Here is a 19,170-nt window from a genome sequence, read left to right as displayed (position 1 = left end):
GAGTTTCCTTGCAGCGACATTTAAATAGTAGTTGCTGGAGCACCCCTTAATGAAGCTTTAAAGTGCAGAAGTGGACCAGATCAATGCTGTGAAGGTTCTGCTAGTTGTCAGGTGCCTGTACCCATGGACATGAGATGCAAATGGCCTGTGTCCTGAGATGTTGCCACATGTCCAAGCTGGCAGTCTGAGGGAGCAAATAGCAACCTGAAGTTGCCAATTACCTGATCTGACTTTCATGTTGGTAATTGTTGATGTCCAGTTTGCTCACAGTGGGTGGCAGAATAGGAAGCTGCATGTTAATGAGACAAGATTCAGTGTTCCTGAGGCTATTAATGAGTAGTAGTACCTTGTGAGAATCTCATTGCATCAGCTGGAACTCCATGTGAAAATGCAATGAGTTATTTCAATATTAGGAATAACCTCAGCTGTCTTCTCACACAATTCCCCAACATTTGCAACTTGTGCCTTAAGTTTGTGTTTTGCCAGGAAACATACTTGCGTTTATTTGAGACCAGCCATCTTCGGAATTTTCTGCAGAAGCTACTCACTGTAAATATTTTCTAATCAACTTGTTTGGTGGTATCATTACACATCTCTGGAGCAGGTGGGACTTGAACCTGGGCGTGCTGGCGCAGAGGTAGGATGTTATCCAGGACAGATTTGCTTGATGGATCAGTACTCCATCCACCAGCTTAACCATTCACTTCCTCTACCATCAGCACATTGTATTAACAGAGTGTGCCAAAAACTTGCTAAACTCTCTAAAGCAGCACACTCTAAACCTGAGAGCTAGATGCGTAAGAGCAGCTGATGCATGGGAACACCACTACCTGCAAGTTCTCCTTCAAGTTGCAAACCATCATGAACTCAAAAGTATTCCCATTCCGTTACTATTGATGAGTCAACTCTTTCTAACAGCGTTGTGGTTGTACTTGTGCCATGTGAATGGCAATGGATGAAGAACGTTGTTCTGTATCACTTTATTGAGGGGAATTAGGGATGAACAACAAATGTTCGTCTTGCCTGCAATATTTACTTCCCATGGATAAATATATAAACAAAATTTAGCATGCACATAAATTATGAATATTTCCTCCATAACAAACTACCACTAATGTTCTGAAACCAGTTTAACCAGTGAGAATAAAGCAATTTCATTCAATGCTTTGTTTCTCTAATTAGTTGACCTTGAAAACAGGTTCTCCCATTGTGCTACTTGAGATAGAATGTTACTATTGATAAATAACTGGGCAAGATGCTGTACAATAACTATTTCAATTGATACAGGGTTTGCTTGGGAAATTGCTTCTATTTTTTGGATTGAACATTTTGGTATTTAATCAATGCTTTAGCTAGTTCTTTGCTTGTACACTTTGGAGTAGCAGGCTTTTTCACTTGAATGAGACATATTTCTCTTGGTTTTGCCTGATTAAATTATTTGATAGGTCTCTTTCCAAGCTGTATGACTCTTTCAGTCCAACTCATCCATGCTGACGAGACATCCCAATCTAGTCCCATTTGCCAGCATTTGGCCCATGTCCCTCTAAATCTTTCCTGTTCATGTACCCATCTAGATGCCTTTCAAATGTGGTAATTGTACTTGCCACCACCACATCCTCTGGAAGCTTATTCTCGACACATACCACCCTCTGTGTGAAAAAGCTACCCCTCAGGATCTTTTTAAATCTTTTTCCTCTGACTGTAGACTTATGCTCTCAAGTTTTGGGTTCTGCACCTGAGGAAAAATACGTTGACTATTCAGGTTATCCATGCTCCTTATGATTTTATAAACTTCTATAAGGTCACTCTTAGACTCTGACTCTTCAGGGAGAAAAAAGCCCCAGTCTATTCAGCCTATCTCTGTAGCTCAAACCCTCCAGTCCTGGCAACATCCTTGTAAATCTTTTCTGTACCCTCCCGAGTGTAACAACATCTTTCCTATTGTAACATGTCAGAAAAAATAAGGTGAGTTAACTTTTGCAGATGAATTTGAATTACAAGCTGTTGATTTAGTTTTTTTATGTCTTTATCAGCTGTCTTCCAAGTGTGATTGGAGAACATATTATTTAGAGTTCTAAAAAATTAACAGCAGAAGTTTTAGCAGGTGAAAGATGGAAATCTGCAGGGATACCTTTTAAGCATGGTTCAGATTTCTGTATCAATAAACTAATCTGCAGTTGATACCTGACAAATAATTTGGATTCCGTCTTCCCCATTAACATTATCAGCTGGGTAAATGGATTGGCATAGAATTTGCATGTAAAAGAAGTGCTTATGTAAGAGCCAGATGTTCCTGAAACATGAAATCCAGAACTGTTCTCAATTGTAGTGTACACTAAAAAATAGTGAAATTTAAAAGAAGATTTGCTGTCATACTGCATTCTATCCATATAATTAATGCTGCTTTTATAAAAATGATTTGCATACAAATTGGGCCTTATTAGATTGAACACTTGGATAAATTCTTCTGTCATACAGATGCATTCAGATTATTTTGTCTAATTACAAAATAATGGTGAAAATGCTTAGATGCTCAGTAACGAAATAGTTTGCTTGTATTTTAATATTCATGCACAATAGCCTTCTAACATAACTTTTTTTTAATCCATGAGACATGAACTGAATTTGCAGTGGACTAACCTATTGAATCTATTTTGCAGGTAGTGATGTTAATTGCCAGGCCTTTGATAAGGCCACACCTTTGTTTATAGCAGCTCAGGAAGGCCATGTAGAATGTGTTGAACTGCTGTTGTCAAATGGTGCCGATACAAACCTTTACTGTAGTGAAGATGATTGGCAGTTGCCCATTCATGCTGCTGCCCAGATGGGGAAAGTCAAGTGAGTGCTCTGACATATACTTTGAGTAAGTTATGTTTGGAAAATTTTCACCGGGTAAATGCGAGGTGATGCATTTTGAAAGATCCAAATCAAGAGTGGACTATACAGTAAATGGAAAAGTCCTGGGAAAAATTTATGTACAGAGAGATCTAGGTGTTCAGGTCCATTGTTCCCTGAAGGCGGCAATGCAGGTTGGTAGAGTGATCAAGAAGGCATATGGCATACTTTTCTTCATCAGAGAGGGTTTTGGGTTTCACCCTCAGACTCCCACATATATTTTCCTCGCAGTAAAGGTGAAGAAATGTTGCATATCCCTATTGCTTACATTACAAAGGCCTTGTATTTATCTGCTTTCACATATCAGGATTGCTCAGAAATTGTTGACTTTTGAGGACAATATTTTTCATTTTCTAGATTGCCATCTGTGTGTTTCTACTTGGCATTTTGTTGAGATTCATTGCTATGATGACTATACCAGCTCAAATACAGAAATGGTTCTCTTGAGTAACCTTAACCAAAACAATTATCTTAAATCAACTTGTAAGAGATCTAGCCCAATCTACTTAAAATTCTTTATGGCTTGTGTTTTTACAACATTGATTAGAATAAATTTATAAATATTACATTGGCTGTATGAGCATTCAAAGTCTTGCACTATTTGTATTTTAAGCTAAGAACCAAAAACATTTTTTGTGTTTCTGATGTGTGCAAATGAAAACTAATTTCATACATGGATTTTTGGCAGGGTATTGGAATTTTTGATACCAATCACTGATCGAATATGTGATACAGAAAGGAATAAAGTGAGCCCAGTCTATTCAGCCGTGTATGGAGGACAGCAAACATGCTTAAAAATGTTACTACAGGCAGGTTACAGTCCCAATGCCCAAGAGTGCCCATTGTATGACTGCCTATCGCCATTGTGCATGGCTTTTTCTCGGAGGTAAGCTTGCAACTTTTAAAGCTTACAATTGCACAGGAATTGTAATTTAAAATATTTATTAGCTAAGCAGCTACATCCACAGACATTGTAATATTGTTTAAAAGTATATTTGCATTTGTCTTATTATAGGATAATACTTTATGATCATTATGCTCAATGGGCAATTATTTACGCTTGCGCACAGATTTTCTGTGGGATTTGACATTGGAACTCCATGTGATCAGAATGCCATCAAATGTACTGCTTTCTACATGGCTACTGTAAAGACACCAACTGAAAATTCATTATCCCTAAGATTGAAGAACGGTTACTGAGCAGCGCAGTAACATTTGGAGGTATCATCCATTGAGCATAATAACTTTTTATTGATATTAATTTTTCCAGGATCTCCCATCTCACAACAGCAGCAACCTGTATTTATATAGCACCTTTAGATTAAAACTTGAAGGAACTTCCCAACAGTGGTCTAAAACAAAACTTATTTTAAAGGGATATATATTTGAACAAATTGGCAAATGCATATAAGAATATCTTCAAGAAAGAATGAGATGTATTGGCGATGGGAAAGCCAGAGCTTAGGGTTTTGACAGTTGAAGCCACTGCCAATGCTAGAACAATTATACTTGGAAATGCTGAGGCCAGAGTTTGAGCAGTGCAAATAATGGAGACTTATGGTGCTAGATAATATTAGAGTCAGGAAGGGGCAAGTCAGTGAATTGATTTGGAAACAATGATAAATGATAAAATTGCGATGTTTATTAAGAGGGAACCAGTGTGGGGCACAGTGAGCACATGAGTGGTGGTTGAAAGGGATTGGATGTGAGTTAGGATAAGGATAGTAGAGTTTTTGATGATCCAAAGTTTATTAAAGGAAGAGCTTGCAAGAACAGCTAGGTGTATATTGAAATAGTCAAGTCTCAAGGTAACTAAAGCACGGATAAGGAGGGTTAAAGTCACATCAAAGTTAAAAATTGCATCCCAAAAGTTGTTTCAGGGGATCTTGTGGCATTGGTTGTGTCTTTATCTATGGGCCAGAAGGTCTGAGGTCACCTCCCTGAAGGTGTGTCGGAACATGTTTGAACAAGTTGATTTAAAAACAAAAGCTGTTTTCGTACTCTTTCAGGATGGAAACTTGGTTTAAGAGTTTTAAATACTGAGTTATAGGATTGCTGAGCATGGATTTGGGAGGCACCAACAAGTTCAAAGACTTTGGACAGGAAAGGGAGGTTGGAAATGGGCGGTAATTTGGAGAGTTGAGGGGGTAAGTGTTTTTTCTTCCTTTGGTGAGGGATGTTGAAGGCATATTTGAACAGGGAACAGTACCTGAAGAGAACAAATGACAGTATCAGCTTTTTTGTGAGCCATCAAGCAAAGTTGGGTCATCAGAGGTTTAATGGGAATATGGTACAGCTTGGAGTGAGTTATTCACTTCAGAATTCCCAATATCTAAATATAACTGTTCAGCAGTGACTTTTAGGATGATGGATGTTGCTTACAGTGCTTTTCAAGTCCTTCAGACATTCCCTGAAACCATTTATAATCAATGAAGTACTTTTGAAAAGTCGTTGTACAGGAAACATGGTAGCCAATTTATGTGTGCACAGCAAATTCCCAAAAACTGCAATGTAATGTCTAGATATTTTATTTTTGTGTTGTTGGTTGAGTATTAAGAATTTACTAGAATGCTGAGAACACCTCTCCTGCTCTTTGAAATACTGACATGATCTTTTGTATTCGCTTGAGAGATAGATTGAGCCTCAGTTAAATGTCTTGTCCAGAAGACCTCTTCTCTAATAGCATAACTACCCTTCAATGCTAAAGTGGAATATGGACCTAGGTTTCTGTGTTCAAGTCAGTGAAATGTGTTTTGAACACAAAACCACCTGAGAGCTAGAAGCGTAAGAGCAGTTGATGCATGGGAACACCACTATCTGCAAGTTCTCCTTCAAGCAGAGAAATGTCATGTCATTAATTTTGGTAGGAAGAATGAGGAGAGGCAATATTGCAAGTATGATTTAAAGGGAGTGCAAAAACTTTCATTGTATTTATATCGGTCTTTGGAAGTATAAGGACAAGTTGAGGAGGCTGTTAAAAAGGTATTTTTGATTTTTAGCTTTATAAATGGAGGCATAGAAGCACAGAAGTTATTCTAACCTCTGGTTATGGCCCATACAGTCTATTGTGTCTAATAACTGGACATCACACTTTGGCTACAGACAGGGCTCAGAAGATACTTAGTAGAAGGGCTTATGCCCGAAACGTCGATTCTCCTGTTACTTGGATGCTGCCTGACCTGCTGCGCTTTTCCAGCAACACATTTTCAGCACTTAGTAGATATTGCCAAGAATGAAAGATTTCAGTTATATTGTGAGACTAGACAAACTGGGGTTGTTCTCCTGGAGAAGGTTAAGCAACTTGAACTGAATTACCACCACCTATGTAAATGTTGTATGGTTCTATGCCAAACTGAGGAAGAAAGGACATTCTACTTCAGAAGAACATGGACACATGTGAAAAATGGAATTCAGAAGGTGAAGCAGATATTTTTGATAAGAACAAATTATCATGTTTTCATGGAAAAAGTGATTGCAGCAAAGGAACAGAGGATCTCTGTACAATTACACAGATCTTTGAAAGTAGGATTGCAGATGAGGAACTCCATAAATGCATACCTGGAAATTTAATATAAATATTTGAGACATACCTTGCACAATTTCATCAATATCAACTCAGGTTATCAGTCAACCGACTGTGAATTTGTTCAGCTGTTCAAGGCCAAGTGTAATTTTAATGTTATGTGGGAGTGAAAGGTCTGACAAATTTGTGAACCCAGATGTGAGTGTTCAAAACTTGGTTGCTGTCTTAAAGCTGTGTGTATTTCTGTATGAATATTTTGCAATACATTAGTTTATAATAAGGAGAAAGTGAGGACTGCAGATGCTGGAGACCAGAGTTGAAAAATGTGATGCTGGAAAATATCAGACTTAACAGTCACTAAGTCCCAGCAGGCAAATGCAGTTTGGGTTCTTTTTAATGTGGCTTTGTAGCTGTTAGAAACGAAAATCGCTTCTCAATAATCGCTCTAGACAAATTCAGGAAAACAAAGTTTTATTAGCAAGTCTGCAGAGTTGGGCACCCTTCTGAGAAAAAGGCGCGCCAGGCTAACAATGTTTCTGATTAAATACAGTACAGTACTTGTACTGTATTTAATCAGAAACATTGTTAGCCTGGCGCGCCTTTTTCTCTATAGCTCTAAAGAGTCACGAGGTTCACATTCTCACAAAGTCTGCAACAGTTTCCCGAGTTGTTTTTCTACCCTGTAGTCTTATCAGTCAAGGACTTATTCTTCTCTGTCAGAGTTAGTGGTCTTATCAATCAAGGACTTGTTTTTCTACTCTGTAGCAGCAGATGTCTCGTCCTTTATTATAGAGAAGCATGTTTTACCCTACCCCCACAGCTCTATTCCCCTTAGACTCTGAGGTCATGCACATCTTAACTATTTGTACCGAAATCGTCTCTCACAATTCCACCCTTTCTGTTTTTAAGATGTGCATGACAAAGATAAGCGTCCTCCCATCAGAGGCCCGGGAAATCCTTGGTCTTTCGCAGCAACAGCACCTTAAGTTCCTGCGTTCCATGTTGGGGTACCGCCACTGCCTGGAGTTGGGAAATATTTTTCTGGATTAAAGATTGAACACAGGGGATCAGGCAGGGTAAGATGAGTAGAAGCATTACGCCCCCCCCAGCCACCAGTAACGCCGTGCGCCACCAACTACCACCTAGGAGACCATCCCACCATCCGATGCCACCAAGAGGGCGCCAGGATTGAACCGGCACATGGGCCAGTTTCCGAATTTTATCGGAAATCTTCAAAACCGCTTTACCATTATCGTCAATTTTCAGACAGCAGTTAGTCAGGTTAAACTTCCCGCACACGCCCCCTTCCGAGGCCAACAGATAATCCAAGGCAAGCCAGTTTTGGTATATAGCAGCCCTCATCTGATCCTGCTGCTTAGCCAGCAACTCCAGGGCCAGGGCGGTCTGATTAGTAATGACCTCTACGACTGCTTGGAGCCTGATAATTCGGTTTAACATATAGATAGGAGTACGGTATCCCCATGATCCGTCCTGTGCCCACGTAGCAGGCCCATAGTATTCAATAATACGGGCCGGTGGCCACTCATCCCCCCAATCACCGACTTGGATATCCCTTGGCGACCTACGCAGGGAGTCAAAGAGTTTAACTCCCAAATCATCGCCTTCCTCCCGGGGTAATAGGAAGAATTCAGGTCTTATTAGACCCAGGAAGCATACTCCAGCCCATCCCATGGGCAGTTTGGAATATGCCTGATTACCGCATATCCAAAATAGGCCATCTGGAGCAGGCCCTCCCTGCCTCACAACGTCATCCCACAACTCCTTTACCCCAGGGACGCCCTCATAAGGACCAGGACCACTGCAATTCCAGTATTCGGATTGTTGGCCCCGTGGCAGAGTCTGGACAGGTTTATCCCAGCATTGATTCCCCTGACAACCACCGCTCCACACTCTTTTTATGCCATCGGAAGGGTCAGCACTTAGCTCGTAAGAGGAGGAATCAGAATGTAACCGAATGCAATTTTGATGATCTCGGTTTGCAATGTACCAAGCAATATTCTCAGGCCACCATACTTGTGTGGTGGCATTCAATACACTCTGACAGGGACTAATTCCTACCTCCACGGTCCCCTTGCCTTCAACACATAACTGGCCCTCAGGGCTATTTGTCAGTCTCCACCCCTGGCTTTTCCTTTCGTTGACATGTGTCCAATTGTATTGAAGCAATTCCTATATGTCTAAGCTTTGCCCAGTCCACGGCCATTGTTCTGACATATGTGGCCCCCCACAAAACCAGCAATTGCTAACATTTAAAACAGTGGCAATCCTAGAGGTGAGATCTATAAACAGGTTTTGTGTTACATCAGGGAGCTCAATCTGCTCTTCTACCTCTTTGTATATAGATGGCACTTTAGAGACAACGACCGTTCTCTGACGGTCGTGCTCTTTCTCTAACTCCCGTTCAGTGTTCTGAACTCTGGTCTCCTTGACTCTGTCAACCTGCTCTCTGAGCAACACGGAGGGTAGGCCCCACTGCCCATCTTTGTTAACACACACCCAGCGGTCATTTTTAGGGCACCCACGGACTTTGCCACCGTACCCTTTATTATACACTTGATAATAGGGTTTTCCATCCTCCCAACATTCTTGCCGTGCATTCACATCGTAACACCGATCGTTCACATGGGAGTGAGACACAAATGATCCCGAGTAGATCTGACTCCCAAGTCTCACCGTAGTCCGACATTTGTCACATCTCCCCTCGCCCTCCCCCACATACAGGAGTAAACCGATCAATATCCCCACCAATACAGTCCAGATAGAGTTCATTGTCGCTGTCTTTTCAGCTTTACCACCAATGGCTTGTCCCCTGGCCCGCATGTCCAAGTGCTCTCTCCTTCTGGCGGAACAGGCCCCTTTATCCTCGATGCGTGGGCCCACCCTTTTTCTTTCGTCCGAACAGCGGCTTCAGTTGTTAACAGGACCAGGAACGGTCCTTCCCACTGCGGCTGGAGCTTTTCGGCCCTCCAGGTCTTTACAAGTACCCAATCTCCGGGCTCCACCTGATGTAAGAGGAAGTCGAGCGGCGGAGTTTGAGCCAGGAGACCCTTCCTCCGGAGTTCTGCAAAAGAACGGGATAAGGCCAGTAAATAGTCTCTGACAAATACATCTCCCCCTTGTAGAGTGGGACACCCATCAACCTTACTCCAATATGGTAATCCAAACAGCATCTCATAGGGGGAGACCCCGATATCCCGGCGAGGTGCTGTACGTATTCTCAATAGGGCAATGGGAAGGCACTTTGGCCATGGTAACTTAGTTTCTAACATCAGCTTAGTCAATTGGGTCTTGAGTGTGCCATTCATTCTCTCAACTCGACCCGAGCTCTGGGGATGCCAGGGTGCATGGAATTTCCATTGGATACCCAGGGCAGTACAGATCAAATGGTGTAGCCTAGAAACAAAATGTGTCCCGCAGTCTGAGTCTATAGATTCCATCATGCCATATCTCGGGATTATGTTCTCTAACAATAGACGGGCCACGGTTGGTGCATCGGCTTTGGCGGTTGGGAAAGCCTCTACCCAGTGAGTGAAATGGTCTACTATTACTAGCAGATACTTCCATCTCTGTACTGGGGGTAAGTCTGTAAAGTCAATTTGGATCCTCTGGAATGGCCTAACTGCGAGGGGCTGACCACCAGCTGGCATAGAACGCATGGCTTTCTTGTTAATTCGCTGGCAAGTGGGACATCCGACTACTTCTTGTTGGGCTAACGTGTATATCCCCCTACATACATAGTCTCTCAGGATCGTGTCACACATGGCTTGCACCCCCCAGTGGGTCTGATGGTGTAATCGGTGCAGAATACTCCAGGTGATCTGTTTGTTTAGTACTTGTCTCCCATCAGGAACCGTCCACTTCCCGTTAGTTTCTAGCCAGGCACCCAATTGATCCATTTTATCAATCTCCCCCTGGGTGAAGACGGGTTGTTTAGCGAGCCCTTCCCTCAACGGTATTAATGTTAATAATTGGACGGATTTTTCGACCGCTGCCCGCTTGGCTTCCTCATCTGCCAGCCGGTTTCCCACCGCTTCCGGTGTCGACCCCTTCTGGTGACCGGGTACATGGACTACTGCGAATTCTGTAGGCAACGCCAGGGCTTCCAACGTTAGGCTGATCATTTGTTGGTGAGCTAATTCTTTTCCCCGGGAAGTTATCAATCCTCGCTCTTTCCAGATTTTCCCGAAAGTATGAACAATTCCGTATACATACTTTGAGTCAGTATATATGGTCCCCACTTTCCCCTCCAACAACTTCAGGGCCCTCTGGAGGGCGTACAACTCACAGGATTGGGCTGACCACTTCCCGGGCAGTCGTCCGGACTCGATCGTCCATTTCGTTGCGCCATCTACGACCGCATAGCCACTGTACCGTACCCCATTTATGCACCGGGAGGACCCGTCGATGTACAGTTCCTGTCCTTCACCCAGCGGAGCCTCTTGCAGGTCCTCTCGGCTTTTGGTCTGTAAGTCTACAAATTCCACACAATCATGCTCCTGTTCCCCATCTGCAGGACGTCCGTATAAAAACTGGGCAGGGTTGCAACTGAGATCTTTTGCAAAATTGAGATCGTCTCCGGTCATCAAAATCGTCTCATACTTCAGGATGCGAGAGTCTGTTAACCAGCGGTGAGCCTTTTGAGCCAGTATGGTACTAACCGAATGTGGGGAGTATACTGTGATTCTTCCTCCAAAGGTAAGTTTCCGGGCCTCTTCTACTAACATTGCCATAGCTGCCACTGCCTGGATACAGGTCGGCCATCCACGTGACACAGGGTCTAACATTTTTGACAAAAATGCACCCGGCTGACGTTTCCCTGCCCGCAGCTGGGTAAGCACACCCTGGGCAATTCCGCCGGCGCTATTAACATATAACTGGAACGGTTCCTTCAGGGTGGGTAAAGCCAATACCGGAGCTCGGATCAGTTTACTTTTAATAATATTAAATTGCTGCTCCTCCTCATCTGACCAGTCCAGTTTTTGTTCTTCTTGTCCCAGTTTGTCGTACAAAAACTTTACTAGAGTGGTGTAACTTTCAATCCATATCCGGCAATACCCTACTAGCCCCAGGAACTGTCTGATTTCCTTCTTCGTCCTGGGTATTGGCATACCCGTAATCCCCGATATTCGTTCTGGCGTGATACGGCGATGCCCCTTACTAACCTAATGGCCCAGATATCTTACTTCTTGCTCCACAAACTGGGGTTTTGTCCTGGAAACGCGTAGGCCCTGTTTCCCCAGGAAGTTCAGCAGGGCAACGGTGTCTGCTCGTACCTCCTCTTCTTTCGGTCCTGAGAGTAAGAGATCATCGACATATTGGAGCAATTGATTCTCCGCGTTACACCGAAATCCTCCTAAGATCTGCTCTAGTATTTGTCCAAACAAGTTGGGTGACTCCGTGAATCCCTGCGGCAAGACTGTCCATCTTAACTGTCGCTTTCGTCCTGTGAAGGGATTCTCCCATTCAAATGCAAAAAGATTCCGACTTTCTTCGTCAAGGGGGCAACTCCAGAAGGCATCCTTCAGATCTATTACGCTGAACCATTCATGTTCGGGGGGAATTTTACTCATTAACGTGTAGGGATTGGGTACCACGGGTATCTAGCCTGGACTACTTCATTCAACCCCCGCAAGTCTTGCACCAGCCTATACGTCCCATCCGGCTTTCTCACAGGGAGTATTGGAGTATTGAAAGGGGACATACATTCCTCCAGTAGTCCATCTGTGATTAATCTTTCTATCACAGGTTGTAACCCTTCCCGTCCTTCCATAGCAATTGGATACTGTTTCCTTCTTACCGGGCCTTTTCCTGGTAACATGGTGATTTGGAGAGGTTTGATGTTTAGACCCCCTCTGTTCCCCTCCCGGTACCAAACTCCCGGGTCTATTTGTTGATCATCTTCTTCGGTGAGGGCGAACAACCGTACCACCATTTCCCCGTTACTTGGTACCGTTCCGATCCCTAGTTTGACCTGCAAGTCTCTTCCTAACAAATTAAACCCCGCCGATGGCAGTAGAAGGAGGTCTCGTTTAGTAGTTCTGTTTTCATACCCAATTTCCACGTCCTCCACTACTGGGACTTGCAATGTCTTTCCTCCAATGCCAGATACCCCCATAACTGTTCTTCCTGCTCGGGCGCCGGGGGGTATTTGGATTATACTTGATCTTTCGGCTCCCGAGTCCACCATAAATGTGATATCCGACCCTTGGGGCCCTACTTTCAAGTTTACCAGGGGTTCCTGTCGATAATCCTTTTGCCCCAAGGGTAGGAACCCCCAACCTCCCTAATCTTCCTCCATCAGGGCGTACGACCGCACTTCCCGCTTGTAGAGGGGGCACTCTCGCTTAAAATGTCCCTCTTCATTACAGTAGTAACATCTGAGTATCCTCCTCGTTTCCCTGTCGCAGCCTCGAGTTCCTCCACCCTTCCTTTGTTCCGGCCCCGGTCCTCTTTTCCTCTGCTCTTGCCACGACTCTCCCCTTTCCTGTTCCTGCCACGGCTCCCCCTTTTCCCTCCTTCCAGCTGTCACTTGTTGCACCGTCTGCATCATTATCTTTGTCGCCTTCTTTTGCTTCTCATCGTCCCTTCTCACAAACACCTTTTGCGCCTCCCGTAGTAGTTCACTCAGAGGTTTACTATCCCAATCATCCATTTTCTCTAACTTCTTTCGTATGTCCGGCCAGGCTTTTGACACAAACTCTACCCGTATGAGTTGCTGTCCCACTTCCGTCTCAGGGTCCACCCCAGCGAACTGCTGCAAGTTCTTCCTAATCCTGTCTAGGAAGTCTGTAGGGGTTTCTTCCGGGTTTTGATGATTCCCAAAGGCCTTGGTAAAATTGTGCCCCTTCGGCGCTGCCTGCCTTATTCCTTTTATCCAATATTCCCGCATATCCCTCATGTTCCGTCTTCCTTCTTCCGTTTGCTTATCTCACTCGGGGTCGGTGAGGGGAAATTTCTGCTCCCCTCCTGCTCCTCCCTCTCTCTTCCAGACCAACAGCGCAGCTTGTCGTATCATCTGTCGCTCCTGGCTAGAGAACAATGTTCCCATGATGGAATACATCTCATCCCACGTATAAGTATTTGGCCCCAGGAACTGATCTAATTGTTCAGCCAGGCCCATGGGGTCCTCCAGTAGGCCCTTCATCTCCCTCTTGTAATTCCGTACTTCAGTACTCGTTAAGGGGATGTTCACATATCCCGTCCCTCCTTCCGCGCCTCCCATGGGCACTTCCCGGAGTGGATTCATTCTTGCAATCGGGACAGAGTTCCGTCTGTGACTCTTTTCAGCTTGAGATCTAGTCTGTACTCCTGAGGCACCTGGTGGTTCCTCCCCGCTTTCTTCCCCTTCCCCTGAATCGTCGCCACCCGAAGGACCATTTTGCGGGGCCGACGGGGTCACGTAGGGCGGCGGTAAGTGATCTAAAGGTTCCCATTCTTTCTGCCCTTTCGAGTCTTCATTGGTTACCTTCATTTTGCAAGATAGTGTGACTGGCAGCCAACAAAGGGCGTAATCACTTTCCCCCCGAGTAACATTAGGTTTCGAATTGACATATAAAATTAGAGCTTGCCGGACCCAGTCTTCATCAGTGCCGAATTTAGGCCACCACACTGAGTCTCCCTGAATAGGTGTTTGGGACCACGTTTGACAGTATCTCACCATCTTCTTTCTAGATTTTCCTTTTCTCCTACCCTGATCCCAATTATTTAACATTATTCCTAACGGACTATCGTCAGGTACCCCGGGGTATTTTTCATTGTCTACGCTCAAGCCTACCTTTCCCTTATTCGTCTTGGATCCCTTACTTCCCATTGCCGAGGACTTTGTAAAATCGGAGATTCCTGTATTATCCCGTGATAATCTATCACTATTTAGCCAATTCCCGGACCTTCAGTCCTGTGATCGCCCAGGTCCCTTTGCAGGCACCCCCGGTCTTTGGATTCCTGTGTCCTACGTCTCTGTGAAACAGATCACAGGCACCCGTAGGTCCACGTTCCTCCGCAAACACGGTCTCTGCAAAATCCCGCACAGACGAGCCCCGGTCTCTAGATTCCTGAGTCCCACGTCTCTGTAGAAAAATCTACAGGCATTCCGCAGGTCCCCAGTCCTCCGGAAAGACGGTCCCCGCAAGTCTGTTCTTACCTGGGTTCGGTGCACCGAAATTACTCGATCGTTAACCGTCCCCACTGCCTCGGCCACACCCCTCCTTTGTTCTCCTGAGCCTTCCGGATATCACTCGCTCAAGCCGCGCGGGGCGACAAGCAAGGAATCAGGGACTGCCGAACTCGGCAGGGTGCACCTTCTCTGATGTCCTTCCTCAGCCCCCCCCTCGCGGCCGGAGTGTTGATCGGACGAGCCCCCAAGTTTGTTAGAAACGAAAATCGCTTCTCAATAATCGCTCTAGACAAATTCAGGAAAACAAAGTTTTAGTAGCAAGTCTGCAGAGTTGGGCACCCTTCTGAGAAAAAGGCGCGCCAGGCTAACAATGTTTCTGATTAAATAGAGTACAAGTCCCTCCCCTCTATAGCTCGAGTCACGAGGTTCACATTCTCACAAAGTCTGCAACAGTTTCCCGAGTTGTTTTTCTACCCTGTAGTCTTATCAGTCAAGGACTTATTCTTCTCTGTCAGAGTTAGTGGTCTTATCAATCAAGGACTTGTTTTTCTACTCTGTAGCAGCAGATGTCTCGTCCTTTATTATAGAGAAGCATGTTTTACCCTACCCCCACGGCTCTATTCCCCTTAGACTCTGAGGTCATGCACATCTTAACTATTTGTACCGAAATCGTCTCTCACAGTAGCCTTTAAACTTGTTTACTTAGCAAAGGTAGAACAAGAGAAAGCAAAAAGAAAAACCTTTTGTTGAATTGTATCCAGGTGATATTTTTCAATTCACATTTGGCATTGTGATTTTCCTGACTCTTATCTAATCCACAGTTACCACCTCTCACTCGATGTTACATACCCCATTAATAACCAGAGGTTTCATCGTGGACTGAAGGGCCTGTTCATGTCCTGTCCAGTTCTATGTTCTATAACTCTGAAAAAGCCATACAGCCCAATACACCATTCTTATAATATTTTAAAATGACAATCAAATATTTGCATTTGATATAGGCATTAATGTGTCAATTGTCTGTTCTTTATCTTAAACAACAGTTTTATTTTAAAAATTAACTAATTTTGCTGATTACGTCTGATAATGCACTACTTGTTAGAGTGATTATTTAATTTCTAAAGTCAAGCCACATCTTTGAAAGGCAACCCAAATAGTAGAATTCGCTGTGAGGTTGAATGCCTGCTGACCTAGTTACTTTCTGCATGTCAAGTGATCTGGGATTGTTGGGTTTTTTTTAAACAGTAAAAGCAAAGAATCCACTGTGAAACTGGTTAATTTCTTAAAACACATCAATCAATTTGGAACTTCAAATTTAACTTGCATCTTTCCAAACTTTTGGCTTATTTAAGGAGATTTCCAAACCAAGATTTTTGATATCGTCAAGCGCAATATAAACTGGAATGACCTCAAAAGTCCCAAATTTGAATTAACACTATTAAATATGAAAACAATATTAAAACTACCAATCTTAAATTAAAATTCACATGTATCATTGAAATCCAAAACTCATCAATGCTTCAGTTGACTTCATATTTTCATGACTTAACAGATCAATGTTAATTCCGCATTAATTCAGATTGATGGTTATTAGTTAAACATATACAAAACATTTTTATCACCTTGCTCTTTTCCACAGATACCTTTTCAAAATGGTTTTCATAAAAGTAAGTTGTGTCTCACAGCTAAACAATTTAATGATGTGTTGTTTCCCTGGTGTCTCAGAGAGGGGGCAGAATGTTCTCATGGGGGAGAGGGGTCAGCAGGAGGTCATTGTCCACATTGGAACCAACGACATTGGAAGGGAAAAGGTTGAGACTCTGAAGGGAGATTACAGAGAGTTAGGTAGAAATTTTAAAAAGGAGGTCCTCAAAGGTAGTAATATCTGGATTACTCCCAGTGCTACGAGTTAGTGAGGGCAGGAATAGGAGGATAGAGCAGATGAATGCATGGCTGAGGAGCTGGTGTATGGGAGAAGGATTCACATTTTTGGATGATTGGAATCTCCTTTGGGATAGAAGTGACCTGTACAAGTAGGACAGATTGCACCCAAATTGGAAGGGGACTAATATACTGGCAGGGAGATTTGCTAGAACTGCTTGGGAGGATTTAAACTAGTAAGGTGGGGGGGTGGGACCCAGGGAGATAGTGTGGAAAGAGATTGATCTGAGACGGGTACAGCTGAGAACAGAAGTGAGTCAAACAGTCAGGGCAGGCAGGGACACGGTAGGACTAATAAATTAAACTGCATGTATTTCAATGCAAGAGGCCTAACAGGGAAGGCAGATGAACGTAGGGCATGGTTAGGAACATGGCACTGGGATATCATAGCAATTACAGAAACATGGCTCCGGGATGGGCAGGACTGGCAGCTGAACGTTCCAGGAAGGATAGAAAGGGAGGCAAAATAGGAGGGGGACTGGCATTTTTTATAAGGGATAGCATTACAGCTGTGCTAAGGGAGGATATTCCTGAAAATACATCCAGGGAAAGTTATTTGGGTGAAACTGAGAAATAAGAAAGGGATGATCACCTTATTGGGATTGTATTATAGACCCCCCAATAGTCAGAGGGAAATTGAGAAACAAACTTGTAAGGAGATCTCAGCTATCTGTAAGAATAAGAGGGTGGTTATGATAGGGGATTTTAACTTTCCAAACATCGACTGGGACTGCCATAGTGTTAATGGTTAAGATGGAGAGGAATTTCTTAAGTGTGGACAAGACAATTTTCTGATTCAGTATGTGGATGTACCTACTAGAGAAGGTGCAAAACTTGACCTATTCTTGGGAAATAAGGACGGGCTGGTGACTGAGGTGTCAGTGGGGGAGCACTTTGGGGCCAGCGACCATAATTCTATTCATTTTAAAATAGTGATGGAAAAGGATAGACCAGATCTAAAAGTTGAAGTTCTAAATTGGAGAAAGGCCAACTTTGATGGTATTAGGCAAAAACTTTCAAAGCTGATTGGAGGCAAATGTTCGCAGGTAAAGGGACGGCTGGAAAATGGAAAGCCTTCAGAAATGAGATAACAGAGAAAGTGTATTCCTGTCAGGGTGAAAGGGAAGGCTGGTAGCTATAGGGAATGCTGGATGACTAAAGAAATTGAGGAGAAAGTGAGGTGAGGGTTTGGTTAAGAAAAAGAAGGAAACATATGTCAGGTATCGATAGGATGGATTGAGTGAATCCTTAGAGTATAAAGAAAGTAGGAGTATACTTAAGAGGGAAATCAGGAGGGCAAAACGGGGACATGAGATAGCTTTGGCAAATAGAATTAAGGAGAATCCAAAGGGGCTTTACAAATATATTAAGGACAAAAGGGTAACTAGGGACAGAATAGGGCCTCTCAAAGATCAGCAAGGGGAGCCACCTTTGTGTGGAGCCACAGAAACTGGGTTAGATACTAAATGAATATTTTGATCAGCATTTACTGTGGAAAAGGATATGGAAGATATAGACTGTAGGGAAATAGATAGTGACAGTTTGCAAAATGTCCAGATCACAGAGGAGGAAGTGCTGGATGTCTTGAAACGGTTAAAGGTGGATAAATCCCCAGGACCTGATCAGGTATACCTGAGAACTCTGTGGGAAGCTAGAGAAGTGATTGCTGGGCCTCTTGCTGAGATATTTGTATCATCGATAGTCACAGGTGAGGTGCTGGAAGACTGGAGGTTGGCAAACGTGGTGCCACTGATTAAGAAGGGTGGTAAGGACAAGCCAGGGAACTATAGACCAGTGAGCCTGACCTCGGTGGTGGGCAAGTTGTTGGAGGGAATCCTGAGGGACAGGATGTACATGTATTTGGAAAGGCAAGGACTGATTCAGGATAGTTAACATGGCTTAGTGTGTGGGAAATCATGTCTCACAAACTTGATTGAATTTTTGGAAGAAGTAACAAAGAAGATTGATGAGGGCAGAGCAGTAGATGTGATCTATATGGACTTCAGTAAGGCGTTCGACAAAGTTCCCCAGGGGAGACTGATTAGCAAGGTTAGATCTCATGGAATACAGGGAGAACTAGCCATTTGGATACAGAATTGGCTCAAAGGTAGAAGACAGAGGGTGGTGGTGGAGGGTTGTTTTTCAGACTGGAGGCCTGTGACCAGTGGAGTGCCACAAGGATCAGTGCTGGGCTTCTACTTTTTGTTATTTACATAAATGATTTGGATGTGAGCATAACAGGTACAGTTAGTAAGTTTGCAGATGACACCATAATTGGAGGTGTAGTGGAGAGCGTAGAGGGTTACCTCAGACTACAACAGGATCTGGACCAGATGGGCCAATGGGCTGAGAAGTGGCAGATGGAGTTTAATTCAGATAAATGCGAGGTGCTGCATTTTGGGAAAGCAAATCTTAGCAGGACTTGTACACTTAATGGTAATGTCCTAGGGAATGTTGCTGAACAAAGAAACCTTGAAGTGCAGTTTCATAGCTCCTTGAAAGTGGAGTCGCAGGTAAATAGGATAGCGAAGGCGGTGTTTGGTATGCTTTACTTTATTTGTCAGAGTATTGAGTACAGGAGTTGGGAGGTCATGTTGCGGCTGTACAGGACATTGGTTCGGCCACTGTTGGAATATTGCCTGCGATTCTGGTCTCCTTCCTATCGGAAAGATGTTGT

General features: G+C 43.7%; 1 protein-coding gene across 3 annotated transcripts in view; it reads left to right on the top strand.

Moving 5' to 3' along the window:
* The window catches only part of asb3 (ankyrin repeat and SOCS box containing 3), a 77,234-nt gene that overhangs the window by 24,456 nt on the left and 33,608 nt on the right, over window positions 1-19,170 (top strand). For all 3 annotated transcript variants that reach the window (XM_087991382.1, XM_087991381.1, XM_087991384.1), the window contains 2 exons: window positions 2,661-2,838; window positions 3,584-3,781. In XM_087991382.1, coding sequence (XP_087847508.1) covers window positions 2,661-2,838; window positions 3,584-3,781 — 376 coding nt within the window. The remainder of the gene's footprint in view (window positions 1-2,660; window positions 2,839-3,583; window positions 3,782-19,170) is intronic.

This window comes from Chiloscyllium plagiosum, unplaced genomic scaffold, assembly GCF_037043375.1.
Source record: "Chiloscyllium plagiosum isolate Xiang-an unplaced genomic scaffold, Cpla_swu_hap1 HiC_scaffold_10, whole genome shotgun sequence".
NCBI lineage: Eukaryota > Metazoa > Chordata > Chondrichthyes > Orectolobiformes > Hemiscylliidae > Chiloscyllium > Chiloscyllium plagiosum.
Note: the sequence above shows the minus strand (reverse complement) of the source record. Positions and strands in the feature narration are given on the sequence as shown.